Source organism: Pollicipes pollicipes, unplaced genomic scaffold, assembly GCF_011947565.3.
Source record: "Pollicipes pollicipes isolate AB1234 unplaced genomic scaffold, Ppol_2.1 Scaffold_6686;HRSCAF=7923_pilon_pilon_pilon, whole genome shotgun sequence".
NCBI lineage: Eukaryota > Metazoa > Arthropoda > Thecostraca > Pollicipedomorpha > Pollicipedidae > Pollicipes > Pollicipes pollicipes.
Window position 1 is genome coordinate 15,751,390 of NW_023596921.1, and position 21,938 is coordinate 15,773,327.

At 59.5% G+C, this 21,938-nt stretch overlaps 1 protein-coding gene across 2 annotated transcripts; it reads right to left on the minus strand.

The window, feature by feature from the left end:
• Positions 1-271: 271 nt before the first annotated feature.
• cib (thymosin beta cib) lies at positions 272-19,658 on the minus strand. Of its 2 annotated transcripts, XM_037230545.1 has the most exons (6): positions 19,578-19,658; positions 5,747-5,896; positions 4,674-4,787; positions 1,958-2,071; positions 1,339-1,452; positions 272-713 (listed from the first exon to the last, which is right to left on the minus strand). In XM_037230545.1, exons 2-6 carry the CDS (start codon positions 5,883-5,885, stop codon positions 688-690), a joined length of 507 nt encoding a protein of 168 aa, XP_037086440.1. In that variant the 5' UTR covers positions 5,886-5,896; positions 19,578-19,658; the 3' UTR covers positions 272-687. The 2 variants fall into 2 exon arrangements, with proteins under 2 accessions (XP_037086440.1, XP_037086441.1); XM_037230546.1 differs by lacking the exon at positions 1,958-2,071.
• Between the last annotated feature and the right edge of the window lie 2,280 nt (positions 19,659-21,938).

The following is a 21,938-nucleotide window of genomic DNA, read 5'->3' on the forward strand; positions in this document are numbered from 1 at the left end:
ATATTAGGATGGAGGAGCCCTGGAGATCCTTGCAAATCCTTTTCTGTGTGACGTCATATACCAAGAACGCCGCTGTTTCAAACGGAATTATTTTAGCTACTTTTCGATCACTTTAACTTCAAAAAGCCGACCACAACATACGAGACACATATTTTGTAGGTGTCCAATGCGTGTCACATGAGGGCTAGGGTCACGGCGTGAAAATTTTTCTGCTTTCCGTGAAGAATGCGCTGTCACTTGCAGCCGTGGTCTGCGACGAAAGGAGTACATGTTCACACATCTTTGCATTTAATACAAAATTTATTTCGCGACGGCTTACTTCAAGTCGAAAGCAGCTCACGGCGTCCTATATCAAGATACAAGGGAAAATCGAACGGCAATAAACCGGTACTCATCGACTAAATGCTAAAAAAATTCACATTTGATTACCGCTCCATCGGCAAAGAAAACGATAAACACGCCTAGGCCGTACCACGAGAAACTATTAGAATAAGGACACGTGTTACTCAGAAGCGCGCGCCCGGCGAGACGATATCAGCACCGTTCAGTTCTGCGCGCGGAAGCGGGCAGGACGGACCCGCCCGGGTGCCGCGGGGCCCGGCATCGGCGCGGGGCAGCCAATCGGTCGCGGGGCGTGGTCTCGCCGTCGGGCCGCAGCAATAATGGCAGGCGCGGCGAGCACGCTGATTACGCAGACTTCTCCGTCTTGATGTCTGCAACAGAAGGCGCCAGCTCCAGGTTCTGATGCATATCATGCACATCATACCTAGACTGTCATCGGACTTTTTCAAACAAGCAGAACCGCTATGCATCACAATCTCGTGTGCTGTGCGCACAATATCGTGTGGAGAACCAAAGTGCCGCCCGTGGTGAGCATCGAACCCATGATACAGCACTCGAAGTACAAAGGCTCTCACGGTGCTTCGAAGTCTCCTGCCGCAGACACTGAAGGGAGGCTGTGATTTCCGCTGGGAGCGGCGATTGAACAATGCCGAGGACCTTCCAACAATACCCGAGCGAAAGCATCGTAACCAAGCTGTTAGCCGTGAGTTGAGGCATGTTCGGCATGATCCGGAGCTGGCGGGCTAGCGACATTCCTCGGAGTCGCACCGCGGCTAACGGCATTCTTCGTAGGTATGCCGCGGACTAGCGGCATTCTGACGCGCGGTATGGCTGGAATACCCGCAAATCCGACTACAAAACGTTTCATGATTACGGTCAACCGATCAGAACCGCAAAGTCGCAGGCTTATGATGCCCTTGAGACCGCGTCATTGGGCCTGAAACGACTCCGGGCTCCTGCCAACACAGCCTGCGAACACCGCACCCGCAGACGCACCGTCAGCCGTAGGGAGGGGGTTTTTCTCCACGGTGTCGGTGTGTTTCAGCTTGTTGGCGTCGAACTTCTCGATGCCGTCCAAATGCGTCTGCATCGTCTTCTCCTGCTGAATCTCTGAAACGCACCGAATAACGCAATGAGGCTTAGCGAGCAAGGACGGAGATATGGAAGGAAGAGATGTATTACAGTCATCACAGCTGGACGAGGCGGTGCGACTTTAAAGATGAAGGAGCAGTTGCTTCAAATGAAGGCAGACACAAGATGACATCAAACTGGCCACACACACACGCAGGCGTCAGCCCACCTGCTCATACCCACACACCACACAGACCAGCTCACCCACCCATACCCACACGCCACGCGCACCAGCCAAAAGTCTACCCTGCATGAGCATCACAAGGTCATCAGCATGCTGCGCAGCGTTCACACAACGTGACAAAAAACTATCCATCACATCAGTCTTTGTACAAGCACTGCACGCGCTTGTACGAGGCACGGGGAGGTCGACGGACCGCCACATACGACAGAGGGCAGCACGTGTACTTCCGGCCTGTGTCCAGACTCGGAGCATTGGCCGCCTGTAGGTGGCAGCACAGACCGGCGCCCGGCCGCCGAGTACCTTCGGTGCTGGGAAGGTGCGTTTTTTCCGCGGGAGTTACGTTCTTCATGGAGTCCTTGTCAAAGGTCTCGACTCCAGACAGCAGATTCTGGTGCGTCTTCTCCTGCTGCAAGTCTGAGCGAAACAGAAGCCATGCAAAGTAAGCGGTAAGCCTCGAAGCTCTGCGGCAGTGCGCCGTACGGCGGAGCGCCGACACCGTCCCACCAGCGGCAGCACGGCGACAGCCGTCTCCGCACCGAGCTTCGTCTAAGCCAGAAGCTTGCAGCCACTGAAGGCTCGCATCAGTTAGGGAAGTGGGGAAGGCCCACGTTGAAAACGAGGGTAGGCATAAGCGAGTCAAGGAAATAAACAGGCGGATAGCAAAAACAGCCTAGAATCTCATGCACACACAAACGCCGAACAACCCAGGGGTCAAGTGGTGTTGCCGCGTAGCCCATTGACACCCAACCACGTTTGGGTAAGCGTAAATAGTCGAATGGCAAATGGTACAGTTCAAGCCCAAACAAATGTCTGGTCTGCACAAGACACATAAGTCAGTACAACATACGTTAAACGCTTGATCACCGAAAGTCTCAATGCTTAGCAGGAAACGAAATGGCGTGTTTTGAAACAAATCCAGCAAGCTTGTCTGAAAAACTGTTCTCGTCTCCATCATGAGCCTATCACACATTCTAAGCTGACGACATCACAAACCAGATTGTAAATTTCGAACCATACCATATTCTGGACTGATGGTATGAGGTGAAAGTACGGCATTTATACAACATGCACCGTTTGCATGGTCTGATGGCACAAAATGGCATCGTCCGCAACGAGACCGAGATCTGGGCCCATATGCAAACGAAACGTCGATTTCAACCAATTAAACTAGGTTTTCGGCCTAGGTTTTCCTCACGCCTGGGAAATGAGCTTTGCTCGCTGCATGTCAGTGAAAAATACCCGCAGTCCCAGGCATTCACGGGTTTAGCGGATCAGAGCACCACTGCTCCGGAGACAAAGCTTTAATTTGATACCGGAGATCCTGAATGCGACGACTTTTTCCATTTGAGCGTGTTCAAGGAACTGGGACGTCATATTCAGACATGACCTCGTACCCCAACGACGATTACTGGGGACCGGCTCAACCGGCGGCAGATGGGCCAGCGTACCTGAGACGCTGTCAAGAATCGCGCCACCGAAGTCAACACAAGCTGGCTGCAAACCAACTCCATGACGTCACACTGTAGTGTGGTGAGTGGGAGTCCTATCGTCCGCAGACTGATTTCAAGAAATAATTAACTGTACTTCATCCTGAAGTCGCCGCTTCGAGGAGGATAAAGCCATCCTCTCAGGATGTGCCTGCGCCGAGTTACAGGAAGCTTATCATACAGGTAGCAGCGACCTAGCCGCGTGCGCGCGCGCGCCGTATAACTGGTTCACACCGGTGTAAGCACCTGTGGAGCAACAGCGCTGAGCGCTGCAGTGCGGCGCGTCCCGGGACCGTTCAAGACGGTGGGACTTGCCATGAGTCATCGCGGGCGAAAGTCCGACCATGCCTCTGAGTCAGCGGTAGCACACGTCCCAGCGAACCAACCCACGGTGGAGTCGCTGGAAGTCCCTCGTGGTGGGTCACATTACGCCCGTGAGCCCGTGGCGGCGGAGGAGTCGTCGGGAGTCAATCGTGGTAGGTCAGATCACGCCCCTGGCGGCGGTGGAGTCGCCGGGAGTCACTGGTGGTGGGTCAGATTACACCCGTGAGCCCGTGGCGGCGGTGGAGTCGCTGGGAGCCACTCGTGGTAGGTCAGATCACGCCCGTGGCGGCGGTGGAGTCGTCGGGAGTCGCTTGTGGTAGGTCAGATCACGCCCCTGGCGGCGGTGGAGTCGTCGGGAGTCGCTCGTGGTAGGTCAGATCACGCCCCTGGCGGCGGTGGAGTCGTATCGGCGATTATCCGCCGTGTCAACAGCCGCGCTCCACGGACTGTCGAGCTGATCGGGTCCCGCTCCCGGAAGCCCCACCCACGCCTGTTGTTATCTAAATTACAGGGAGCCGCGCGCCGTTAGACCGCCGCCAGCCGGCGCCGAGCCGCCCCACCGGCACGGGCAGAACAGCGCCCGTCCGCCGCCTCCGCTGGCCACGTCACCCGGGCGCCGCGTCGCAAGCTGCACGTGCCAGTGGGGCGGACTGTCGAGTTTCTCGCTTGTCAAATTGTGTTATCACAAATAATTTGAATAAATTCAGCCCGTCATCAATTTGGAAATGACCTGCACGGTGAAATGGCGTCGGTTTTCATGACGTCGCACATATCTATAAATGGCGATACGATAATGATTGCATGCGCTTACGGTTAATTCGCTGGGCTCAATGAAAGGCCTACTCAACCGCAAACAAGCTTAACAAATTCCACCGGGTACAAGTGTAACTGCAGTCCGTACCGGGATTGGAAACTATAGCACCATGCTGACGCCTCAGGAGCGTTCTATGTGACTGCACGACCAAGCGTGTTAGGAAGCAGAACTTAACTGCTTTCTTAGCGTCTAGAGCGACAAAACCGGCCACTCGACTCCGCCGGTGTGCCGGTCGGTCAGCGACCCTCCTATGTCTCTCGCGCGTGTCAGCTCGGCGCAGAGCAGACGCGCACGGGTCGGCTGGCCGGCCTGTCCGCGGCCGCGCACCACCACGCTCTCTCGTGTTAGCGCACTCCACTCGGTTAGCGCCCGTCGCTCGGCCCCCGTTTACCGTCGGGCGACGGCAGCCGGTTCTTCTCCTGCGTCTCCGTCTTCTTGAGCTGGTCGGCGTCGAAGCCCTCGACGCCCTGCAGCAACGCGTTATGCGTCTTCTCCTGCTGCACGTCTGCAGAACATGCGCACAGGACGGTCACCGGGGCCCATCCGGCACCGCCACGCCACCAGCGTCCCGCATGCACGGCACGACTGCTCAAGCTAGCCAGGCAGAGCAGGCGGCCACGACAGCGGCCCATCAGTTCAGGCGAAGACGACCGTGGGGCGTCCGACCGCCTCGCACAGGCGAGAAGTGCAGGGGAAGCAGGCGCGCCGTTTGGCATACACTACAGCCCAGAGCGGGAGAGAGACAGAGAGAGACAGAGAGATCGACTACACGGCGTGCTGCTGCATCGAAATGGCACGGGTCCGCCGGCCGACCCGAAGGAGCGCAGCCCCGCCCCGCGGCGGCTGACCCGTAGCGCGGCCCCCGCCGCCCCACACGACAGCGGGGAGTTCAAGGCCGCCGGCCGGTCCGGCGGGACACCAGCCGCCGTCCGCTCGGCGTCAACTGCGCAGCGGCCCGACCGGCCGTGCCGCCGACACCCGAAACAAGCTCGGGAACGGAGCTCCAATCACGGTACGTCACTCGGCGGGCGCGGCGCGTGCGCTGGGAATGACTCGGGGCAGAACATAACGTGACGCTACCGTCATGCAAGTCCAGCGGGGCACAGGTGGCGCCGGCACACTACATTATTAATCCCCTCGGTCGACGCGTTTTTGTGCGCCGCTTAAAACCAATCGCCCCGGAGGCGTCGATGCTTTTTAGCCGGTGTTTTGCGACTACCCACATTTGGAAGGGGACAAAAACGCTCTGGCGCTCAGCCGACTGCGGCCGTGTCGACAGCAGCGTGCGCCGCACGGCATCCTGCAAAGCCGTGCACTGGCAGGGGTGCGGGGACTTGCAGCGCGCCTCCGCCGCAACCAGCAAAAAGCCGCTGCCACGCAGCTCTCGGGCCTGCGGGTCCGGGACTGGCGGCGAGAAAACGCAGCCGCACTCCTCACAGGACCCGACCGCGGCGGCCGTCTTACCCTCTTTGGTGGGCAGCACCACCTTCTCCTGCGTCTCGGTGTGCTTCAGCTTGTCGGGCGTGAAGCCCTCCAGCTCAGACTTGACGTCGGGCGCCACCTTCGGCAGGTCCTTCAGGGTGGGGCTGGTAGGCGCGGCCATCTTGGACAGTTCTGGAACAGATCGGCGGCGGTGAGGGAGGCGCCGTGAGGGGCGGCGGTGAGCGAGGCAGCCGGAGAGGCGGCAGTAAGGGCGGCGCCGGAAGGGGTGGCGGTGAGTGGGGCAGCCGGAGAGGCGGCAGTAAGGGCGGCGCCGGAAGGGGTGGCGGTGAGTGAGGCAGCCGGAGAGGCGGCAGTAATGGGGGCACGGGGAGGGATGGCGGTAAGAAAGGCACTGGGAACGAGGGGCGACGTTCGGCACGGCTGGAGCTGGGGCCGACCGGGGGTCCGCACTCCCACACAACCGACCAAACGCAAATTGCGAGATCATGCACGTAGTTAACACGCACTCGAAGGTCATGTGGTTCGAGCCCTAGTTGTCGTAATTTCGCTTTTGATGGGCAGTTGCTTATTTTTCTTTCGTTGGTTGCCCCTGCAGAGTCATGTCAAAGGTGGGGCAAAATAAAACAACAACATTAACTACTGGAGGCTGATTTGAAAAGCCAATAATTGTGCATTAACCAAGAAACCGTTTCGGGGAAGAACCTCAAAACGCATACACAAAGGGCAAGCACAGACACAATTCCCCATGACTGTATTAAATCACGCTGGGACTACACACAGCGGATCACTCCACGCCACCGCGAGCACGCGTTCCCCTGTCTCCAGCCGTGAGCCCTGAAACAGGCTGCACAACGTGCCGGTCCCGCCACCTCCAAGCGGTGACAAAAACCGCGCGGCCCCCATTGTGCGGGCCTGATCGGCGCCCATCTGTCGCCGCCGCCGCCGCCGCCGCCCGCGCCGGGCCCGTCTCACCGCGGCGGAGATCAGCTGATGCCAGCTGTCGTCTGACCGCGCCGCGCCGCCGCCGCAGGTCATCGACTCGGCGGGGCGCAGCGCTCGCCGCCAATCGCGACAGACGCGCCGCGAACGGGGCGTCTGGCGGGGCGGGGGTGGAGACAGACTGGAGGGGTGAGAGGCGCGGTGGGGCGGCGGCGGAGCGGGCCGATGACGGAGCGAGCCGGCGCCAGGTGCAAGGCCATGCACCCCGAAATGGTTCGATCGGTCAACAGCCAAGGCCAGGATAGCTACGCTGCATTTTGCGCCGGCGGCTGAACAAACCATCCAACGTGTGACGTGGACAAACTCAGACGCAACCGAGCCCATCTTAAGGGATTAGAACAGCCTTGCACAGGGCGTCCCAGAATGGTTGTCAGCCCCTGACTTACATCCGCGCCATATGGCCAACGAATCTCACGGCGGAGTTTGACCTGAACCGACCGCCAGGCGTTCACCGAAACCTCTGGAGAAGCGGGCGTCTCGCGGTGGGCCGCTGAACCCAGGCCGCCGCGGTTCTCATGAGTAGTCTATAATGGGGCGCATTGCCTGACGAGAGTCGCTTCACGCTATTCGGTCGAGGCATTTACGCTGTCCAGGGATTTCGCTTGGCCGCTGGGGGCGAAAATACACGATTCCACCCGCCGTGCCACCGGCCTAGCCACCATTTTACGACACGTGAAACGGTTAAGTTATTAGTGTCACAAACCGTTACGGGACACGGACAGCACCGTGGCTGGCTGGACCGAGGGACGGGAACCGCTGTGACATTACGAAGCCCGTTGCCGCTGGCCGCTTAGTCCAAGCTACCCGCAAGCTGCAGCAGCCAGAAGGCAACCGATGATAGTGGGGATGCGGCTGTTCTGTTATCGTTTATCGTCGTACCACCGCGTTACCACCCGCCTGCCCCGTCAAGTGCACCGAGATGGAAGCGGTATGTACACCGAGGCGACGTCTTCAGACCTCTCCCTCCCCCGTGGCGTCTACGGACCTCTCCCTCTCCCAGCGGCGTCTACAGGCCTCTCTCTCTCTCCCGGCGGCGTCTCCAGACCTCTCCCTCCCTCGGCGGCGTCTACAGGCCTCTCCCTCCCTCGGCGGCGTCTGCAGACCCCTCCCTCTCCCAGCGGTGTCTACAGACCTCTCCCTCTCCCAGCGGCGTCTACAGGCCTCTCCCTCTCCCAGCGGCGCCTACAGGCCTCTCCCTCTCCCGGCGGCGTCTCCAGACCTCTCCCTCCCCCGGCGGCGTCTCCAGACCTCTCCCTCCCTCGGCGGCGCCTCCAGACCTCTCCCTCCCTCGGCGGCGTCTCCAGACCTCTCCCTTCCTCGGCGGCGTCTACAGACCTCTCCCTCCCTCAGCGGCGTCTACAGACCTCTCCCTCTCCCGGACCTCGGGCCCCACTACGGTCGGCCGGCCCGCTCCGGTCCCAAGTCCAGCGTGTATGCCGAGCACGTTCGGCAGGGCGCCACTCCCGCAAGATCTCCCACCACGGCTGATCGGCGGTCACCGCCGTCCCTCCCCTCCCCTCCCAGCGCGGGCCGCACGGGCACAAAAACTGCGCCGTGGGGGCCTTTGCACGCCGAGCTGGTGCGCAGCGGCGGCGCACGAGCAAGGTCCGGCCACCATACAAGGTCTGGTCCGGTCGCCCTGCCCGGGGAGCGGTCTGCGCCAGCAGGCGCCCTCCCCAAGATGCTGCTTACGTCGTCACAGATAGCTACGGCGTGGATGATCCCTGACTGCGTCTAAACAGACACGCGTGTGATACGCCCGTTAGCACGCCTGACGACGGTACTTGTGACGTCATACGCTAGAAGGCAGCATCCGACAATGAAAAACGATTTTCAGGTTTGCACCCACGTCGGGACCTGACGGTCATCATATCATGCCCGGCTTCCACGTCAGAAGCCTCGACATCAGACCTGGTGACGTCATCATGCCTGACGTCTGTAACTGGTGAGGATCCCACATCACAAAAGACTGCGTATCAACCCCGGCCGCCATGCTGCGGTAGCTGCTGTATCAGGGCCAGCAAGCCGAGCCTGCTTACCACATCAGGCCCGGTTGTCGTTTCGGGCCGCGCTGCTATCTCCAGCCCGGCTACCATTTTAGGCTCGGCCACCATATCAGGCCGTGCCACTATATCGGGCTCGGTTGCCATGTTCGGCCGGGCCGCTTACCGCCGTCAGTCGGAAAGGGCTCGGCCGGAAGTCAGCGCGGGCGCCGTGAGCCGCCAGCCGACTACGGCGCGGCGGCTGTGGCGCTCGGCCGCGGCGGGAGACGCCGCGGCGGCCTCACCCAGCACGCCCGGCGGCCTGGCGCCGGCCGCAGCACAATGGAGCGGGCGGCGCGCCGGCCGGTGTCCGTTTTTGTGCCCGATCTGGCCCCGCGTGTTGTCCCGTGGGCACGTCGCCCACCAGCTCCGCCTCGGCCCGCTCGCCGAGCCACTCGTGTGACGTGGCGGGACCCCTCGGGACGCCTCACGTGGCGGTCCCGCCCCGCCCCGCACGGAAGCCCAGGGCCGCTGGCGTACGCCCAGACGGCCAGCGCCGGGCGCCGCCGTAATTGGAGATATCGTACGGGACCGACGGAGCAGGACCCGATCGGCTGCCTTTTACGGCCGGCGGATGCCAGCATTTTGGGCGGTGTTCGCCGCGTGCCATGAGTCACTACGGAGGTCCGTCCATCCACGGTAGACACGCGCCACGACGGGGCGGGAAGCGAACCGCCGCTGGCGCCCGGACACCTGGCGCCCGAACACCGCCTGACAGTCGCAGTTTGGCGCCATCATTAATACGCGCCGCCCGTCAGCGGCTGTCATCAGCAGCGCCCCAGACCCCGTTTAGCAGCAGCTCCGTTCCGCACATCAGCGTTTCTTTGGGTCTGGGCGCGACGCCACATGCCTTCTGCCGGGCACGAGCCGAGCCTGCCGTCGTCTGCCCGCTGGAGGCGGTCGTCTGCGTCTGCCGGCAGCTGCAGCTGACGCCTGCGACCGCGGCCGGTTCGGCAGCTGTCGCCGGCGTCACTCCCTCGCCGCCGGCGAGCCGGCTGAGCTGGCTGTCGGCGAGGCGCGCGCCGGCGCCGGCCGACAGCAGATGGACGGCGCCGGCCGACCGGGGACGGGCGGCGCCGCCTGACAGAGAACGGGAGGCGCCGGCAGACAGAGCACGGCCGGCGCTGCCCGATAGAGAACGGGAGGCGCTGGCCGACAGAGTGCAAGAGGCGTTGCCCGACAGAGAACGGGAGGCGCTGGCCGACAGAGTGCAGGAGGCGCTGGCCGACAGAGAACGGGAGGCGCCGGAAGACAGAGGACGGGCGGCAAGGCGAGTAGAGCGCGGCGACGATGGGCGAGACGGAGTAGGGAGCGATAGCATGGGAGGAGAAAAGCAGAGGGATAAAAGAGGAAAATAAAATAAAGGGATATAGGAGAAAGATAACAGAGGGACGGCAATGAAGACGCTACGCATGCCTATAGTCGACAAAAATGGAAGACGGCAGAAACAGTGGGTACTGTTGATCACAAATTTAGGAAGCATCGCCTGCTCAGCATCTTCAGCGCCCATGAAACGACGGATAAGGGCGATACTGCAAGCAGGCTGATACCGATCAACACGCGGGGGCCGATACCACCGCGTGGGAACGGGGCGACACTGGCTCACTCTGGCATCAGACCAGAGCCGCGGGAGAGCGCTGAACTCGACCCTGCTCACGCCGGCGCGTCTCAGAACTCTCGCAGTGCCATCGATCATACCCCTTCATACCTGCCTGCGCTCAGTATTCATGGTTTCATTCAACCATGAATACCAACTGGCGGGGAAAACGAGGGGGAAACAAGTCGGTCGTCACGTGACGATCCGTGCGGGCCCCGTGACGCACTGTCTCTCGCCGGCTGGCCTGCTCTCGTCCCAATTACGGGGAGGTCAGGGTTGTTGGCAACAACGGGCACGAAAACAGCACCGATATGAGCTTCGATGCTGCCGCCTGTGAGCTCTCACCACCGCAGACCTGGGGACTGTATGGACTACTCGATGAGGATGAACCCGAAGCGCTCAGCCCGCCGACCTGTCATCTCAAGGGGGGATGAAGGCTGCTACAGATGACCCGGATCAGTCAAGCCAGCACGTGCACGCAGGCCTGGCCGGGGTGCCCTGACATCAAACGGAGCGCGGTCTGTCTTAAGACCTGCCTTTCCACGGCTCCAACGCCGATGCTGGCCAAGCTGTCAGTTTGGAGGTGTCCTCTACAATGTCCACCAGGTGGCAGATTGGGAGGCTTCGTCACTGTCACAGCAGCCATTGTGCGCACGCAGCGTCGTTCCTCCCCGGGCCAGCTGGTCGCATCAGGCCGGTAGCTCAGACCTCAGCCCATTTTGGGCTGGTTCGCCGGGCCTGACGCACCCCCTCCCCGGCGTGAAGGCCCACTGTTGCTATGGAGCGAAGGCCAACGACCCCAGTCACTGCCCAATTGAAAGCAGCGGGAAGCGGCGGGAGGGGAGACCCCGGTTGGGTCTGAGCGGTTCACATAACGCTGGGTCGGGCGGAAGGCGGCGGCGGCGGCGGCGGCGGCGGCGGCGGCGGTGGCGGCGGCAGCGGCGGCTGGCTGACAACCGCCGGCGTCGCTCGCACGGGTGGAGCGCCGACCGCGTCCGCCGCCCGGGGCGAGCACGCCCGTTGCAGGCGGCAGCAGCCCGTGACGGCGACGGCGGGAGACGGCCGGCCAGCCGTCACGCATCTCCGCCGTCGTGCAGCGTCACGCGCGGACGGCGCCAGCGGCCGGAAGCCCAGCCGGCACCTCCGGCACCGCTGGTCACTGCGAGCACAGAGCCCGGCCGGCACCACTCACTGGCAGCTGCGGGGCCGCGAGCCCCGCCAGCAGCATTGGCAGCTGGAGAGGGTAGAGGTCACGTACCGGGAAGGCCTCGTAAGTCGGGGTCCATATGGCGCTGGGCCCAGTGCTTGTATGTCGGCAATCCAAAACCACACGAGCAGAGCCGAAAACATAAAACTCGCGAATTCTGCAACTATCAGCTTAAGAACATGACCGAAAAGCAAGTGGAAGAGCCTTGCAGGATGCCAAAAATGCGTTGTCTAAGATGTTGCGACTGCACCCACAGCATCTTGATGCATGACCTAATTTCTCAACGCTTCTCGGGAGCGAATCGAAACAAAGGCAGGCCGGACACTGGCTTGCCGCGCGCACGCTAGCTGCAAACACCCGACACGGCATGACTGAAAAAGGCCTCGGCCCCGAAAAGGAGCGGAGCGGTCCGCACGGGGCCTCAGCTGAGCCAGGACATCTGCAGGCCGAGGCTGCCACACCTGTGAATCACGGCTCGGCCAGGGTGCCCGGAGGCACTTCTGTGGCAGAGCGCATCCGACTGTCTCCGTTTGCCGCTCGGTTCACTGCAGGGGTCGGAGTTACATCCGCTGCCCGGAGGACACCACAGGGGCGTCCTGCGAGCGCCGGCGCCCGCGGCCGACCGCCCTCAGCGGGGCGGGCTGGCCCGTCCGCTCCGACCGCCGAGATGGTGGCCGAAGCTGACCATATCGGTCGGGCCGGTTTGGCCCGGCCGGCCGGCGCAGTGTGGGAGTGAGCCCGGACCTCCGGCCGAGACTGGCCGGTGCGCGGCGATAACGGCGCGCCGTCGACAGCGGCCGACCCAAGCGGCCCCCGTTCTGACCCGCGCGCCCTCACCCACGCCGCTTTTCACAGCCGACCCACGCTGCGCTGTGGTTGACTGCGGTCACCTTTTTCGACCCGACTGTCTGACCCATGCGGATGGGTGCCTGACCCAGTTGTTCCGGTGTGTGAGCCTAGTACCGTAGCGGCGCGCGGCGGCGGCCCGGCGGCCACGGTCGGACCTCCGGAAGGAGTCCGCCCGCATCCGGCGCCGTCCGGCCGGCGGCGGACGCTCGGGCGCGCACCGGCGCCGTCCGGCCTGGACCGCACGGACGCCACGTCCCGCCGCGTGGACACCGCTCCGTTCCAGTCACCGACCTCACGAGCCGATGCCAGCCGCAAGACATCAGCCGTCACTCGCGTCAATGCGGGCGGCGGTGTGGCAGCCGGAATACGCCGGTTAGATCCGGTCTCATCTGGTTACCACGGGCGGGGATGGTGGTTCGGGTGACACCAGGTATTTCTGGCCGCCTCGCAATGAACGGATGCATCGCGCAATGGCCGGAACTCCTGTGGAGCCGCTCTTCAGTTCATCCCGGATGCTTGGATGTTAATCTGTTTACAACGCACAAAAAGCGCACACAGTGACAGCAAAGCGCACATCTGTGACCAGTGCCCGGCAAGTGAGCACAAATAGGAGCAGGTCGGCGTCATAATGCCCAGGCTTTCAGTTCGGGTACCAATGCGTACGGACTGCGGCGTCCCGCGTCGATGTTGCATTTTCGGCTTCCGAAAACCCGCCGAGTCACGCGAGAAATTGGTCTTTAAAAGAAATCATTTAATTGTGAAAGCCCAATTCTTTATCCTCCCCAGTGAAATGGGAACGACGAGAAAAGTACACTAATAAACGCAACAATCGGATCACGTAGCCTTTAATGCTTTTTTGACGCCGTTTCTTCCTCAAACGCGAAATTTTGTTCGCACATTGTCAACCATATATCCGAACATGTTTAAAATATCAACCTAAGCAGGAGCCAAGATAAACAAGTCACTATCCGGTACGGTTGATCTAAACCAAGATGGACTGTGATCAAATCGCATCCAATCTGCCGACAAAAGCAACTATCCTAGTTTCTCAATTAGCGTTGTCCCGACATGCACACATATTGAAAAAGCATAGCATAGAAGTCCGATACAAAACTAGAGCGATTTTCCCAGTAGAGCATACTCTGACCATTCATTTAACGCACAGTAAAAACATAACCTTGATTTAAAGACTCGTTTAACTTTTTGTGACCCTGCTGTTGTTCCCTAACATATTACATATCTATGTTTGTTGGATACTTCACCCTGATGTTTTGTCAGGAGCCCCGAGGCGAAACGTTACAGAACTTTTCCTAAGTCATGGGGTTCATCAATCAAGCATTTACCTTTTTTTCAATTCTGAGCCACCAAAACCTTAATTGTCTTCAGTTAGAGCCTGCAAAAGACAAGTGGACTGACATCAAATCCAGAGCTCACTGGCCTCAAAAGTGGCAGTTCTGCGCGGCGGCGAAGATGGCGCCGCCTTTGTTTTCACACTCTGTGCGGTCTGGCGTCGGCGCGCATCTGTTTAGAAAACGGGTGTCCAAAAGGCTGATGGATTACACAACCCGCGCGCAGGCCTTTCAAAACACCACTGATGCAACGCGCAGCTCGGGCACCAGCTCGCCGTAACAATACCACACCGCGCAAAACTGGCGTAATCCGGGCCCATCCGCCGGACAGTGTTGCCACACGTACACGGCCGGCTCGTCAAACATCGGCGCCGACACTCTATCAGTACTTCTCCTGTTTGCTTGCTGTATGACGTCCGCAGACCATATACCCCAGTCGCCGGCGTGGCAGCTGAGAAGCCGGTGGGTTCCGGCGCCGGGAGGCAGATTAGCTGACGGTTTTTGCGCCATTTTTTGGGGGGCGGCGCGGGCGCGAGATTGTCGGCGCTGGCTGGCAGCGGACGATGACGTCGAGATGTAGGCCGTCGGGGAAAAACGACTGCTAACCACACCCGGGGTGGTGCCATTCCCCGTCTCCAGTTGCGGGGCTGGCATCCACGGCACGGCGGAGGCGCGAGCGCTACGTTATCGTGTTTGCTTGGGACCCATAACGCACCCTTTTGGTTTAGTTGAGTGCCTGTTGTAAACAATCGGATGCCGTGCTTTTCGTCAGAGTACCGTAGCCGCCGGTTTGATCTATTTTCAAGTTGCACATAACGCTTTTACGGAGATGGACACTGATGACCAATGGCTGCGATCTACCACGCAACACTTAGGACAACGTATAAGCCACATGCATGTAACAAACACCACACACAACGGGCCGCTGACGCCTGCCGCAAACAAGTCACAACTGGCCTACTTTCGCGCCGATTGTGCGCATCATGTGCCCGTGTGCTGCGACACTCAGCCAGTGGGTGTTGCTCTCGCACGGGCTAGAATGACGCGTTGTTGACGCAGTTGGCCGCGCCGCACCGCTCGTGCACTCCACGGTCGAGCACGCGACTGCCGGCCACGAGCCGGCGTACTCGGCTACATCCACACCGGCCTCTCTCAGGCCGCGGATAAATCCTACCGTTTTATTTGACAGCTTCCCCGACATGACCAGAAAATCCTGATGGCAAAAACAAATTTCGAGCCTAAAAATTTCCAAAACCAAATGTTCGCCTTCACGTGGCGTGTCTTCGGCCGAAACGCTGTGGAACAGGATAACTGCCACAACTGCCAATGAGGCGGCTGCGCACTGGCCTCGGTCGCGGTCGTCGGTAGGCTTTCAGGTCACAACTCTACAGACTTGTTGCGTTAAACATGAGCTCCAGCCACACAAACAATAACATATCAATGAGGAGAACGCATCGCGACGCATTTCAACGCATTTCAACTGGAAGGCGACTTTCTGTGGACCAACCCCTTTAATTTGAATTCCCGCGACCGTCCGTCGCCACCCTCCAGCCTACCGCGCGTGCTACGGCAGCGGCAGCGGCGCGTGAGCGGGTGCGTGGTCGCTGGCCATTACGCCGTGGCTCGGTGGGGCGGCCCATCACGGCCATTAGCACCGCCCGCAGTGGCACCGCTCTGGGGCCAGCGGCGCTCACCAGGTAGTACTCTCCGGAACAGCACTCCCCAAGAGCGCTTGGGGAAGGGCTCAAACAGAAATATTTACAGTTCACAGGCCACCATTACACGCATCGTCTTAATTGTCGAGTTCGATTCCGACATACATAGGGAAGGGGGGGAGGGGGGGGGGGGGCGCATGGAACCCAAACGTTGGTCACAGCTTTCCGTCAGACCTTGCAGAATGACCGTGGACTCCCCCTGGCGTGGGGCAGCCGGCGCACCAGCTCGCAAGCGCGACCGGCTGCTGGGACCGGACGCGCCTCTCAGCGCACCACACCAGCTCGCACCCCGGTCAGAGCGTTCAGGGCAGCCAAAACCTCCCGCCGAGTTCGTCACCGCCTCTACGTGCTGCGGGTATGACTAAGCGAGCGCCATGCGACGAAACGATCAGACCACTGACGGTCCCCTACTGCCAGGGGGGGGGGGGGGGGGCGACGCGGCACGCCCGCGGCCGACGGCAGCAACGACCCCCCCTCCCCTCCCCCCAGCGGACTCACAGCGCTGACCAGCACCGACAGCCCGGCCGGGGTCCGGCCGTCCGCTGCCGTCGGCAGCTCGACCGGCGCGTTGACCAATCACAGCACAGCACCGGCGCCGCGACAGGAGCCGCCCGCCACAACAAGTCGCCGCTGCCATGGCAACGCGGCGCATTCCTGCACGTCCGGCGGCGGGGGAGCTGGCGCATCTCGGTGTCTGTGCTGCACGGGGCAGCGCCCGCCAGCGTGCTCAGACAGGTGTGGGGCTGCAGGCCGCGGCCCACGACTCGGGAACGGGGGCAGCGCCACAGACCCTTTCCGAGTAGGATAAGAAGATATAGGGGCTTACTGAGAAATGAGAGGGTCTCCTATCCAAATTTATTCCCTCAGGTTGCACCCAGTTTTCGAAAATCGAAAAAATGTCGACACCTATTGGACCGAACATGCCCCCGTTTTTTGTTGTTTTTTGTCGGGACATTATGTTGGGATGAGTGGGCTCCACTTGTTTTTTCACGAGGCCTACTAGGCTTCTGATGGGGACTCCTTTGGATCATCTGAGCCTCCCTGTCAACCAGCAGGACCTGCCGTTGGGAATCTAGAGCCGCTGTCAGACAAATAGCACCTCCTGTAACCTTAAATGCCCTCTTTTTGATCTGATAGCATGGACTACCTGGGCCCTTTGGGACCTCGTAAAATTGCAAGAGGGGCGCCATGTCTGCGAATGACAAATGCCGTGGGGTGGCTGCCCCTGGTGGCGTCACCCCAGCTCGGGAGACATGGCCGCCTTGTCTAGGCGGTGAGTCATCACGGACGGGCGATCCGAGCATTGAGTCATCGCGGACGGGCGATCCGAGCTCCGAGCGATCACGAGCGGGCGACCCAAGCTCCGGGTCACCACGGCCGGGCGATCCGAGCTCTGGGTCACCACGAGCGGGCGATCCGGTCCCTGAGTCACCACGAGCGGGCGATCCGAGCTCTGAGTCACCACGAGCGGGCGATCCGGTCCCTGAGTCATCACGGGCGGGCGATCCGAGCTGAGTCATCAAGGGAGGGCGATCCGAGCACTGAGTCATCATGGACGGTTTATCCGTACTGTGAACCGTGAATGGGTGCGGCTTTACGTTGAGCAAAAGCTACTATTGAAGGTTAAAAAAGATATTGCAAAAAAGGACGCCAAATGTATAAAGATAGCATGCCGCAATTTCCTACGCAGTTAGTTCAGCAATGATCTCCCCCCAGTTTCAAAGTCTGGCAGACTCCTTAAAGCGTGTGAGGTCACGCCGGAGCCATCTTGTCCCATCCCGTATTGACTCCCCCCCCCCCCATCCTGTCCAGAGTGCGTGGACACCCATACTCAACCGAGGGGAGAGCACAAAGTCGCACCTAACACCGCAACGTGGTCGAACCCAGCAGACGTGCAGCTGGTACTGTAGTGAGCTACCGCGCCATGTGACCAAACATACCAGACCACATCTGTGACGAGGCGTCAAGCCAGCAGACGACGCCTGCCAAGCTAGGCTTACTTCAGCTGCCTGGCGAGAGCCGGACTCTCAGGGGTATTTTTCCATGTATGGAGTTATATTCGGGTGCATTTCTAGCGTGGGCAGCTCGCAGGATTCCGCACAAATTGGGCGCACTCCCGCTCCGCGAAGAAGGAATCACATATGCGAGTTCGGATGAAGCGACTTAGCTTTGTGTGCCATAAAAAACATCCCAATGCAGAAAATCGACCGGAAACAGATCAACACTGATGCGGAAACCCCGATTCCCAGCCCAACGGAGGACGCCGTGGAACAGCGAGCGGCTTCCCTACTGAAAAGAACCCCTGAACACCAGACAACTGTTGCTCTGCAGGTCCGCGCGCCCGGCCAGAGCGCCCTCCACGCGTCACCGGCCTTCAGGCCAGCACCCGACTAATGGGGCTGCTTTTCCGCCGACAAGGCGGCTGACGGATGGTGCAGGGGCAGAGGTCGACGGTCGAGGTCGCGACCCGGGCGCCGCATTCCTTTTACTTTCGTCCGCCGGCGCGTCCCTCGCGCTCATTGGTCGCCGCCGCCCTTTCCTCGGCGCGCGCCGCAGACGGCGGTAAACATAAAGAGCTTTCGTGGCGACCTTCACTGACCTCGGGGCTCGCGCGACGGCGTGCGCCCGGCGGCCCGAGTCTAGCGACCGCTGTGGCGGCGGTATCGCGGCCGGAGCCACTTCCTTCCCGTCCGCGTCCGGCTGATAGTTGACCGGCGGCTGCCGCTCCCGACCGCCGGTCACGGCGCCTTCATCGATCCTGGGCCACGTGGCCGCGCCAGCTGAGCTTCGCCGAAGGGCGCGGCCGCGCTGCGGGCGCAACAAAGGCGGACCAAGGGGGCCCGGTGCCCGTCACCTGCTGACGGCCGAGGCGTCGGCCCCTGGCCGGCCGTATATGCAAAAACGGGTTTGTCCGCGGCTCGCGCCCGGCCTCGTCACAAAGCGCTGACCGCCTGGGCCGTGGGCGCGCGCCAGCCGGACCTTGCAATGTCGGGTCGGCACGCCGACAGGGCTACACCACAGCGCGAGCGTCAGGTTGCGACGGGTGCGGCGGCTTCGAAGAAGGGCGGGGGGGGGGGGGCACATCCGGTGATGTCACTCGATGTACAATGCGGAAGCGAGGGGTGGGGGCACAAGGGCAGCTACTTCAAATGATGGAAAAAAGCATAAACCTTTGGTGTGGTGCGGCAAGCCGGAGCAAATCACATTCGCACATCCTCCAATGCCCAGCGCATCTGCTGTCGATATCGGGCGAGCGTCCCTGCATCGGTCCGGCCATTTGGCGCTGCGACATCTCGTGGCATTCGTAGTGAGACGACGGAATTCGCCCAGCGCAGCACTTTGGCAGCATCAGACCAGTAACACTGGCTGAGAAAGCGAAGTATCATACACGAAGTCATGGAATGTACTCGTTATTAACGTGAGAACAAAATCCGTCCTTTGGACAACGCCCTAACGGAAATATCCTCCATTTTGTTCTCAAACACTCGCCAAGGAAAGGTGGTTTCTGGGTTCAAACATCGCAAGACGCGACGTGCATTGACCTGCTAATCAGACGAGAGCTTCCGACAGTTGCAGACACCGTCACATATCAGCTTATTATCGGTATACGTTGGGGAACTTCCGGTCTGGCCCTCGCAGGATAGCAAACAGCGGAGTGGCGAGGACACGACATGTCCATCAGCACGTTCAACAAAACCGCCGCTCGTCAAGCGACCACCTCCCACTGCGGTCCCCGGAGCACCCTTGCGCTAGGGTGGTGCCACGCCCAGTGGGCCGGCACGGGCTGACCGCTTGCGGTACAAACCCGCTGCGCCCGCGGGTCAAACAAGCCCGCCCGACGACAGCCGCCGACGGAACGACGACCTTCAATCTGCACGCCACCGAACTCATCAATGTACAAGTTTCGTTTTCCAATTACAGTTTCGCAAAGGGTTCTGCGGGTGTCCTGAGTATTCTACTCCACCATGGGCGCGCGACGGCCAGGACAGTTGACCTTATGGGGAGCCTGTCGCGTGTACAGACTCGACGGCGTGCCTCCTAACGAACCGGAACCAAGGTCTTGTCACCGAGCTTATCTCAGAAGGCGAACTCACCTCTTCCGGACCTCTGGAACCTCCCGGGCAAGAGCAGCGAACGCAACTGGCGGTCGGGTAGAGAAAGCGGTTTTAGGGCTCCCGCCGAATGAGTCATTCTACCGGTGACCGCGGATACGCCCGAGCCAACAGCCAATCAGCGCCCGGTAGAGCGCGGCACCGAAACCGGGGGCTGGTGAGGCTTGCAGTCGCCGGAAAATCAGATGAGGAGCGTACCGGCACAAAAACTGGGTGGCGGGGTGGTGTGGGGTGCGAGAGCGGATGGTTACCATGATATCTTTTCCCACGAATGAAGCTGGGATGAGCCGCAAGCGTCAACGCAGCTCATCCCCGTCGTCATCGGTGTTTCCGATGTTCATCGTGCCCGGCGAAATCCGAGGTCACCCTTGATGTTTCCCACATGATTTGGTCACTATCACACTGTTTACGTGGGCAGCTGTGATTCGAATTAAACCGGGACGCGTCCTCGATCTGAAATGTCGGGCCCATGTACACACTCACGCGCTGCTCCGCTAATTCGAATCACGCGCCGGCGGAAATCCTCTCCCCTGAGATGATTATCCGTTAGCAAGGGATTTCGGGTCGTGTTACCGGTGGCCAAGGCTGCTAAAAGCATTCTCACCGTAAATGGCGTATATACCTGAAATTGCATGGTGCGGGCGGTTCAGTCCAAGGCCATTCCAGTTTTGTTTAGTGTTGTCACTTCTCAAGAGTTTTTGCTTATTGTTCAAAACGATTCAAGTCCAAGATGGAAAACAATGGGAAGGCGGCCAAGTTAACACCATGCTGTTACAAACGCACGAACTACGCCAGCGCTGACACGTGGTGCCGAGGCCTTATTAAAGGAAATCAGTGAATAATTGATAAGAAGTTACAAAATAAATTTGTGCAGAAATATTGCAGGACGATGAGCCACGTGGACAGCCATGTGTTTCCCCATATCTATTTCTGCATCGGGCTGGCTTGTGGTGACCGATGAAATTGATTCGACAATTGTTGGCTCGGCCACATTTTTGCAATTTCGTAGCATTTTAAGGAGCAACTTTTCCAGTGGGATGGAACCTGTGTGGTGTTTTTTAGAACGTGATCGCAGAGAAGGCTTCCAAAAGCTCTGTTAATCGCGTTTCGAAGATCCCCACGCCTGACACGCATACCAATCCCGCACCGTCTCACCGATGTGAGATAATTTTTGCCGGGGTTACACAACTGGCATGTGATCTCGTAGATGATGTTCCGTGTTGTGCACCTGCTGACCCCATCCGTGGCTGACAGGGGCTGCACGTGCGGTGACCGGCGGAGTACGGTCAAGGGTAGACTGGACAAGGTGCTCTGGGCATCCGTCCACTTTTTGAAGCCCCTCGAGCGAAGGGGCCATGACCTTGGTCTCGGGTTGGCCGTTGTAATCAGATTGTTATATAAGCAAGGAAACCATATTCATTATGTATGGGAACCACATACTTTGCCGTTGGATGTGGTGAGATAATCCCATTGCCGATTGTCACATGGTTGTAATATTTCACTCGTTGAATCATGCGCAGAGATGGCCATTTTGGGTGACGAATATTTATTTCTTTAGTGTTTCGTTTCCACTGCACTGACAGCTTTGTATGGGGTGTGCGCTGATGGGTTCAGCCACGTCTTTATGATGTCATCCGTCGGCAAAAGCGGAGCTTCATTTTGTTGGAGTTAACATTCAGTGAGCTATACCCGATTCTAAACACGATATTTCTTCTCGACATATGGTGCATTAGCTTCAAGGAGCCAGCTATTTGGAATAGTTTGAATGAGCTTAAAGCATCAGTGCAGGAAAGAACGTATGTGCTAATAATGTGCCAGAGACCAGACTTGTGTTCGACTCACATTTTCTGAACCGGCCCAGGACCGGCTTGCAGACTTTGGGATCTAATTCTAATTCAGCTCATGACTCATAGCTGTTCCAAATCGCTTGATTCAGCTCAGTTCAGACTAATCGATTGCGTTGAATCATTTGGCTCATGACTTAAGCAGCTTGCGAAATCAAACATCCTTTTCACTTACATGTCGCTGCTTGGTGTCGTTTCTTGGTGTTTTTGGCACCAATATATTTCTTTTCCACGAATATCATACTGGAGATAATACCAAAAACTGTCCTCTGGGTGCAACGTAAGATGGAAGCGAGCCGATCCTGAAAATTCGACAACGTCGCGAGCGACATTCACCACGACCAGACGAGCGATGCAACTTACGCGTTTCAGAATAATATTTTTGTCGTATCACACACAATCTTTCGTTTCAATGCACTCAGTGTCCATGTCCGTTGCTGCCCACGAGCACATATTCAATCTACCTACAGTCCACCAGCGAGACTCCGACGCTCAGACG